Source organism: Penaeus chinensis, chromosome 29 (genome assembly GCF_019202785.1).
Source record: "Penaeus chinensis breed Huanghai No. 1 chromosome 29, ASM1920278v2, whole genome shotgun sequence".
Taxonomy (NCBI): Eukaryota; Metazoa; Arthropoda; class Malacostraca; order Decapoda; family Penaeidae; genus Penaeus; species Penaeus chinensis.
Genome location: NC_061847.1, coordinates 12,759,830 through 12,769,829, shown reverse-complemented (window position 1 = coordinate 12,769,829; position 10,000 = coordinate 12,759,830). Strand labels below are relative to the sequence as shown.

General features: G+C 33.7%; 1 protein-coding gene across 4 annotated transcripts in view; it reads left to right on the top strand.

Annotated features, from left to right (window-relative positions):
• LOC125040562 (dystrobrevin beta-like) overlaps window positions 1-10,000 on the top strand; it is a 243,452-nt gene that overhangs the window by 211,468 nt on the left and 21,984 nt on the right. For all 4 annotated transcript variants that reach the window (XM_047635167.1, XM_047635168.1, XM_047635166.1 and 1 more), the window contains 7 exons: window positions 1,005-1,171; window positions 3,836-3,951; window positions 5,273-5,365; window positions 5,816-5,912; window positions 6,644-6,759; window positions 7,870-8,053; window positions 8,866-9,097. In XM_047635167.1, the coding sequence (XP_047491123.1) occupies window positions 1,005-1,171; window positions 3,836-3,951; window positions 5,273-5,365; window positions 5,816-5,912; window positions 6,644-6,759; window positions 7,870-8,053; window positions 8,866-9,097 (1,005 nt within the window). The remainder of the gene's footprint in view (window positions 1-1,004; window positions 1,172-3,835; window positions 3,952-5,272; window positions 5,366-5,815; window positions 5,913-6,643; window positions 6,760-7,869; window positions 8,054-8,865; window positions 9,098-10,000) is intronic.

Here is a 10,000-nt window from a genome sequence, read left to right as displayed (position 1 = left end):
AGCTAACATGGAAAAAGTTTATAGTAAAACCTTTTTCTGATGGCCTTCATGTACATAGTTATAAATATCATGCATACTATAAAATCTCTTCATGGGATGCGGCAGTAGATTGGATCATAGATAGTACTGTGTATTATTCCTTATATAAACTTGATCAGTTTGTATTCAGGAAGCAAAGTATTGCCAAAATCTCTGTGGGATAATTTTGTTGTGGTGTTGCACAGCATTCAAAATTATTTTAGATAATTTTAATTTCTTTTGATTTAGTTGGCAAATAAGGAAGTTTTAAGGTACTATCTAGGACTCCAGAGTTGCAAAAAATAATCAACAATAAAACCCAAATATATATATATATATATATATATATATATATATATATATATATATATATATATATTTATATATATAATATATATAATATGTCTATATATATATATATATATAATATATATATATATATATAATATATATATATATAGATAAATATAATGTTTATATATATATATACACACATTATATATATATATATATATATATATATATATATATATATATATATATATATATATATATATATATATATATGTATATATATATATAATTTTTATAACTGTGCTTGCTATAGTTTTTTTAAATTTATTTCACAGATAAAAATGGGCCATGATAACTTGACATATTTTTACAAGGCTTGATTAATTTAGACACATTTTTTCTCTTTATTTTTTCCTAGTATTGTGAATATTAGTATTGTTGCATTTAAAGTATGCATTGATAATAAAACTTAAATTGCAAGATAACTAAAGTAGGGTATAAATAGAAAATATCTTGTGCAACATGTAAAATAGATGTTTTTATTATGTTGCATAGAAAATTATTATTTGTATTAGTGATAAATGGCTTGAGGAACCAAACAAATATGAATTATCAGTTTTACAGGATTTATTCAGCTCTGATTTTCATAGAAATATTGGAAAGATTGACATTAATCAAACATGGTTTTACAGTTATTCATCAGACCATGTGTGATGGCTGCAGACGGGAAAACTTCTCTGGACTGCGCTATAAATGCGAAAAGTGCCATAACTACAGCATGTGTCAAGAATGCTTTTGGCTGGGAAGGTTCTCACCCCCTCACTCTATTCACCATCAAGTCAAGGAGTACACAGCTTTTGTAGGTTTTGATGTAGAGATTCTGTATTTCGTAACTTGTGATTGAATTTTCTTCTTCATCTTCCCCCCCCCCCCCCTTTTTTTTTTTTTTTTTTTTTTTTTTTTTTTTTTTTTTTTTAAGTCAAGACTTAGAAAAAGGTATGAGTGAGACTGAATATCATGACAGGGCAAGGAATGTTTTTGAAGGGTTTCAATTATAATTTCATCAGTAATACATGGTTTGAGCTGTGAAGATGGTTATTCCCATTCATACCTTTTTCTTCATTTGCTGCAGTGATCACAATTCATATTTCTGTAAATATTAGGTATCATTAGTGTAATTACAGTTGCAAGTTAAACATTGTTTACTTTACATCTCTAATAGATTATGTAAAGCAAATAATGGCAGAATATAAGTTATGAAATCATGGCATGGAATAATTTCATAGTGATGAGAATGATTGGCTGAGAATGAAATTTTTGATGAGTAAGAGGAGAAGAAAGGGAAATTGTGTAATCCTCTAGACTTAAAGGTAAATTGCAATAACAAAACTGAATTTAAGAGAGTTATTTAAAAGAAAAGTTATGTAATAAAAACTAAAAAATAGAGAAGTGATTGACTGAAAGCAGTTATGGTAATGAACTACATCAATGAAAGAAGTATATGGAAAAAGATATCAGTATGTTAGTTATGGAGAGTTACATGACAGAATGAAGTGAAAAAAATGTACTTGTTTGTCATATATAGTATTGATTACTCTTTTCAAATGAGAAAAAAAACTAGTATTAATTATGTAAAAGAATCAATCGAACTTACAGCAGTGTCACAGGGAATCATAAACAAAGATTCAGTAGTCCCATATAACAAACAAATAGACAGCTCATGGTGTAGCATACATGTCATTGCTATGGTATTATTATGTCTTTCCTTTTATAATATTTAGGCATGGAAAAACGCGAAATTAATTCATAAATCAGCTAACTCGTACGAAAGGAAAATGTTAGAATCTCTATTAATTAGAAAAATGCCTAATTTTAACTTGAGTGCTGGTCAATGGGGCTTGGATGACCTTACCTCCTCGTTAGTTAGCAAAGCCTTCCCCAGACTCTTCGACCTTGACCCTCGTCCTGGGACCTGAGTCTACTCGTTCGTTCTGTCTCTCAATCACTATATATTCTTGTCAAAATTCTCTCCTTGTATCCATTTTGGTTTATCATTCGTCTGAAGAGGAACTCGTGAAGAGTTCGAAACGTTACATTTCAATTTTATTTTCTTACTGTGGCGGTTTTCCTTTCATTTAGGCATATATTTTCTTATGATGTCAGAATCATTCCTCAGTTATATATTTTATTATTACTATTACTCATTAATATTGTAACTGACATATATAGTTATTACCTTTATAATGGAGCATGAACAAGTGTGAAATTAAAAAAGAATGTAAGAGGCTAATAAAACTGTTCTATTCAGTATAAATTTGTATATAAGGGCAAGTGAGAAGCTGGTTGGTCTCCCTCACACAGTAATTACCTCATGGATCTGTGTTAGTGTATATAGTGAACCATAGCATTATTATATTATTAAAATGGTGAAATATATGCATATTTTGTAAGCCATTCCATCACAATTTGTTCCTAGTGAGATGGATACTTTCTTGAACAAGAACTAAGTATAAGGAATACAAAGTAAAAGAACAGTTATCACCAGAATGGCATAATCAAATTCTGTTACGTGAACAAGTAACTGCTCCATACTATTTAGCTAACTCTGATCTTTATAAAAAAGTAGTGGAGGATTTTCAAGTAGTTTTATGTTGAATAGTGCAGTTGTACTAGCCTCTTACAGTCCAGTTTAATTTCAGGCTTGTTCATGCCCCATTATAAAGGTAATATATGTATATGTCAATTACAATATACATTAGTAATAGTAATAATAAGATAAATAACCAAATTATTATTTTAATATCATAAAATAAATATCTTTACATCATAGAGGGAATAACATAATTACCTACTACCATTCCCATAACATGTATGGTACACCATAGGCTACTATTTCCTTGTTATGTGAGACTATCGAATACTTGTTTTTGAGTCCCCTTGACAGCAAAACTAACAGACTTCTCAACGTCTTCTGTATAAGACCATAATATTTATCCCTGCCCAAAGGAGTAATTGACAATGTTCAGTACTTAATAAACTAATTCATTAATTGGTTACTTTGTTACCTTTACAGCAGGGTTACACAAAATGTTATATGACATGTTACTCAGTTGAATATACTGATGTGTGTGTCATAAAGATCTTAACATGGCTTGTGCATAATAAACCACTTTAAAAGTTTTTTCCTACAAACTTATAAGAAAGAATAATAAAAGATGAATACTTCCTCATAAGATGAATTGATGAACAGATGTGTCAAGGAATGTGTCAGTCAATCTCAAAACTGCTTCTTAGGGACTGGGTTGTGGGAATTTGTATAGTCCATAGGCTATAGCTGTTTGTACAAAAATTACTTCAGTTGGTGATACAAATATTTTGTCACTAAACAATAGATGAGTAAAGAATGTAAATAGTCTTTTTAAAAATCGAAAGGAAATAATAGACTAATAAATACAAAGGATGCAAATGTTACAGTAGAGAATGACACAAGTAATTCAATCTTAAATAATGTCAAATATTACAGACTCCAACGCGGCACTCTTTTCGGCGCAGTCTAAAGTGTGTTCCTGACAGACCTTCTGTAGACAGACCAAGATTTCCAGAAATGCCAGAGAAGACACTAAATCTTTCTCATATTGTGTAAGTTATTTTTTCATGTTGTCAGTAATCTTAGATATGTTTTGTCAATGAAATTCATATAATTTGATGAATAGACTTGTCCTTAACCCAATGCCGCCGGGGAAAATGAACAATAAATGGGGAAAATGCTGTGCCTATTTTCTATATTTTTTTGTGAAATGTCTGCCCATAAATGGCTCTGCTAGTGCTTAGCCACAAAGGAGTATTTTTTACTAGTGCTATGAATATTGATGATGTTATTTTTATTATAAACATTATAATTATTATAATGTTTTTTAATATTAGTAACAACAAAGTAAGATAATGTAAAATGTTTCGTAAATCAAAGAAAAAGGTGAATGGGCGAGACAGGCAGTACTCGTAACTGGCTCATTGGTGACTTAGTACAAGTATAGCCTTCTATGTGTAAAAACAATCAAACAAGTACTAACAGTGGGCATAGCACATGTCTACCTGTCGTACCCGTTGGCAAGACCTTGGATAAATATTTTATATGAGTACTTGACTAAGTTTTCTTAACCCACTGGACATGAATGGCATCATCACTTCCACTTTAGTCTACTAATTATATTCACACACAGATGGCTCCACAAGCAATTAGTCACCAAGGAGTCAGTTACTAGTCCCATTTATCACACCTTTTTAAACTTTTCCTTGATTTCTGGAAAGATTGTTTTATATTTTTTCACTATTTTTATTGTTATTAGTATCTAAATAACATGATAATCCTAATGTCAGTAACAAAAGTAACAGTATCAATATTAATAGAATTAGAAAAAAATCATCCTGCTCAAGAAGGCCTACTGATTGACTCCTTGGTGGCTGAGCACATGTGGAACATCTGTGTACAGCAAAATTCACTCCAGCAGACAATTCATAGCCATTAGTTTCATATAAAGTCTTAACCAACTTTTCTTCGTGTATAATCTTAACCAAGGTTATATGAAATATGAGTAAACCTAATATTATAGGCTTTATGTTTTCTTTATATTTTTCAGTATGACCATCATTTCTATATTACTTGTATTAGCAGAGGCTGTGTTTTGTTTAAATGCATAGAGAAATTCCTATTTATTTTCAGTAATAAATGAAAAAAGTAGTTTCTTTATGTTTCTTTTACTTGTTCTTTTCTAGCAAAAAAAAAAAACTGTCTAAATCAATAACATGGTCTTTCGACTAAAGGCAGAAAACAAAATTTATAAATGCATATACAATATCCATTTCCTCTGATTGTTTCTGGCTGTTTACTCTGTCAGTCTTTCTCAGACAAAAAAGAAGAAAAGGTTCCTTATCTGCATTTCTAAGCCTTTTACATTTGCAGGCCCCCTTCACCTCTTCCATCACACAATGGCTTTGAGGGGGGAGCCTCAGCACCGATACCTACCTCCTTAGAAAGTCGGTCTTCCAGTAGAAGGTAAATTTATCTCAGTTGAGTAGTAGATAGATTACTATTTATAGAAAACTTTTTTTTTTATAATAATATTACATCATAGAAGGATTTTCACTGTTAACCCATTGGCGGCGGGTATAGAAAATAAAAAAAAACTCTACGCTCTGGCGAACCGCGGCAACGCGCCGACTCTGAGCGCGTGAATTTGGTACATCAATCATTGCACTCCACATTTCGGGCATATTGTTATGACGCCTATAGGCGTGACCCGTCGCCATTGGGTTAATGGTACTAATTGTATACTAACAAAACATTTCCTATTAGTTTTCAAGTTGAATTTGAGAAGGAGCAAAGCTTTTAACTAATACTTCTTTATGACAGGTCAAATAACATTAACATACTATAATAATAACAAACTATGTAAAACTAACATTGCAGCTAAGAGCTACTAACCATAGGCTTCTTTCCTACAAGTTGTGTCAGCAGCTTGCCAGACTGGAGTCAGTTGGATGAAGAGCATCGACTTATTGCTCACTATGCTGCTCGTCTTGCTAACCAGACCTCCTTTTCTGTAAGTCAGCTCTGACTCTGTGGTAGTGTCAACCATATGTCTCTAGATTTGGTTTGGTTTACTTTAGTGTTCTTTTGGTTGAATTATTTATTTTTTCTTTGGCCCTTTAAAATGTAATTTTTAGCATACTTAGTAATGGAGGCTTTGATAAGGAATTTACTTTTTTTTGTACTTCTTCCTTCTTTTTGTTCCAGTCTATCCTTTTTGTTAGTTTTAAATTTAGGTTCCAGCTAAGCAGATCCTTTACAAAGCTTTTAACCAAAAATATAAATAAGATATTTTCAGAAGACATTATTTTCTCATTGAATTTCTTTCTGAGATTTTATTTCCTCACAAATCTTAAGAGTCTTAACGATTCCCTGCATAGGTTTATATTGTACAGTAATGTAGAAGAAAAATATTTATCACTAACTATACAAAGAAAAGGTAAATCTTTTGATTTATCTTTAGAAATAGAAACAACAAAGTTGTTATTTTACCACAGATTTCAAGTTTTTCATGGTTTCAGATATTTTATTTTCCTGCTTCTAAAAAAATGTAATACTCAAGAAGCTGCAATATGTACAAAAATGCTAGTGAACTGTATTAAGCATCATTCTTGTTCTTGGTAAAAGTCATTTGTAAAAGTCATTAATTACATTGTACCATTTGAATAGAATGGCAAATTATACTTTCTACCTACTAAAACCTTAGAAATGTGTGTGTGTGAAATCACTGTTTTTTTATTGCAGGGAAGTGAAAGTGTGGACTCAAGTCCTGGCTTTGATGCGTCTTCTACTCAGCGAGATCTGATCTTGTCCCTGGAAGCAAAGAATAGGGAAATTATGAAGGAAATTAATATTCTAAGGTAATTTCATGTTTGGCAACATGAATGCTAAGAATGTTAGAATGAAGAATATTTTGAACATTTTAAGCAATTTTATTCAGGTGTATTGGTTTACTAATTATATATAAATTGATGTATTTTATATTGATTTGAATGCAAAGCAAACTGAGGTTGGAAGATGATTCTAGATACATATTGATATGATTTGTATTTTTTTTCTTTTTTGTTTGCTGTAGAGTATATGATCTAAACTGCTTTGATATTTCACTTGGCATAAGACAAAGCTCTGTAAATATTTAATGTAGTTAGACAATGGATACTCATAATAATTTTTTGAAGTATTTAACAGAAAAATCTGCATGACATGGCCTTAACCCAATGGCGACGGGTCACGGCTATCGCCATCATAACAATACGCACGATGTGCGGCGTGCGGCTGTCCGCAGCGGCGCCGCGCCAAAACGCCCCGAGGCAATGATTCGGCTTGATGGACCGATATCACGCGCTCGGAGTCGGCGCGCTGCCGCCGTTCGCCAGAGCGTAGTTTTTTTTAATTTGCTATACCCAGCGCCATTGGGTTAAATGGAAAAGTGTAATTTTTTAGATTAAATCAATTATTTTCAAGATTTTGTATTTCGCTGATATGACTATTAACCTGTCCATGTGAGAGGCATCTTTTCTTGTCATGAAGCACCGAGCCCATATGCCAGGTGGCAAGTATCCTTGCCACATGGTTAAGTCTGCTCTATGTTATGTTTGCTAAATAGTTGTTTGCTTGTTTGGCTATCTCTTTGATCACTTGAAAAAGTACAACTTCCAAAGTAGGCTTAAAATCTCATTTTAGTCTCTTCCATTAGAAAATCATATTTGCAGTAGCCAAAAGCACAGATGGTGAGGTAAATATATATGTCCCATGCTTCTAATTTTTCACTCAAGTGGCTGACAGCTGCCTGGCACATGGCTTGGTTTAGCATGAGTAAAAGCTGTCATCATGGTGTTAATTTAAATTAAAGCATAAATGAAATATATGTTTATTCCAAAATCAGCTTTTTATTTTCATATGGTCTGTAACTTCTAAGGATGATTAAAGATAAAAAACAGCATATGTTTACAAATAAAGTTGGGTTTCAGGAACAGAGTGTATGTTTGCAGGCAGCAGCAGGAAAGAGCTGAGGGCAGCAGTAACCCTACATTGGTGGCAGAGCTTCGTGCTTTGCGGTCTCATCGACATGAGCTGGAGTCTAACTTGTCTTATCTGCAAGATTCACGCAAGCAGTTGATGCAGCAACTCGAGGGGCTTATGAAGATGCTCAAAGTATGCAATTGTAATGGTTTTATTGAGAAATGGCTCATTCAATCATGTGTCTAGGAAATATTTTAGAGGAAATTGAATAACATGGAAAAAATTATTTTGTCTTTACACTTGGAAAGGCAGACATGTTAGTGTAATGGGCTGTGTAGCAACCATGAGAAAAAGCATTTGGTAGAGTTAGCAAGGGAAGAGCTTCATGAAATCCCATAATTATTGAAAATGGTCTGACATATTCTCAAAGATCAAAATCATTTGAGAGCATGTTCCTCCAAAAGTGTTCTCTAAGACCATCTTTGGATGTGCATGCCCTCAATTGAATTATTACAATTTGGTTTTAAGAAGCGAACATTACCATTACCACCATTTAGCCATGAAAAGGGAGGTTGAAGAATGTCTTTTGGTAGAAAATATAGGAGTAGTTCTTTGTATTAGTTCCTTTTTTCCCCTTTTTATATTTAAGCTTGGAGTTTCAGAGTTTTCAATAGGTGAAAATGTATATTTATTCATATTGTTAAGACTGACTTTGTAGTTTTGTAAGATATACCTTATAAACCACCTAAAGGTAAAAGGAAGGGAAATTATCAGATGCTAAGAATATACACAAGTCTGCAGGTGTCATAACTGTATCAGATGAATTAAAGTAAATGGAGTATGATAAATTCAGCAAAAAAAAGTATGTATTTTGCAATATATTTAGCATCTGATCTTATTGCTTTGATCCCTCAGTAAACTCTGAGATGGTTTATCACATCAGTACCATCTCCCTGACCATCATTCAGAAGTCATGAATTGTGCTCCATGTCTTTACTCTGCAGAACCGCCAGACCTCACCCACTACCCCCAATGGCTCCCCCAAGTCTCCTCCTCTCTCCTCGGGGGGAACAATGGGTAGTGGCAGCATTATGACTCACTTGCCTGGGGGCACTCAGGGGTCCACGTCTTCCTCCCGCTCAGCTCCCCCCACACCCTCGCACACACCACAGGTTTCCACACTTGACTCCCTTTCCTCATTACATGTGGATGGACTGCAGTCGGCTGTGTCTTCAGGTGAGATACCTGCTTCTGAGAGTGGGATGGAGGATTAGTGATTTTGTTGTTTATTTTCTTCATATATTCCCTCTATTATTCCTCTTCCTCTCCCATTTCCTTGCTTCCTCTTTCTTATTCTTCCTTTCATAGTTTTCTTCCTCCTCCTCCTCCTCCTCCTCCTCCTCCCCTCCTCTTCCTTCCCTCTTCGTCCTCCCCCTCCTCGTCCTCCTCCCCCTCCCTGTCCTCCCCCTCCTCGTCCTCCTCCCCTCCCTGTCCTCCCCCTCCTCATCCTCGACCTCCTCCTCCTCCTCGACCTCCTCCTCCTCCTTTCTACTTCACACTCCTCTGCTTTCAACTCTTCCATTAACTTCACTTCCTCCTTTTCAACTTCTATTTCCCTAACTTAAGTTAGTAGTTATGATAATGATGATTATGTTGATAATGAAATGATATTAGTCAAATTATTGGTAGGGATTCTGATAATGGTGACAGTAGCAATGATAATGTTAATGATGGTGGTAATGATATTGATGATGATGACTTTTTTAATATCTTTGTACAGGATATAAGATGCAGTAACTCTGAAGGGGGAGACTGAAAGGGTTTGATTCATTTGAATTAGAAAGTAATGTTTCTTTGCAGTGTTTTTGCTCTTAGATTTTTAGGAATTGAGTGGCAATGGGAGATTGATGGTTTGTTATTTAATCTATGTTTCTGCCAAGGCTCACTAGGTAAGGAAGAGTAGTGTGCCATTGGTCTTCATGTGGATGTATAACATTCCAAAATTGTCTAAAAACATTTCTTTTTTCATGCTTTTGTGAAAAAAAAATAATGTAGGAACATGGGTGCCTAGCAAACATTGACTGTAATCCCCAACTAGAACTATGAGACCTCTGAAATGGCAGCTCAGTCACAGTGAGC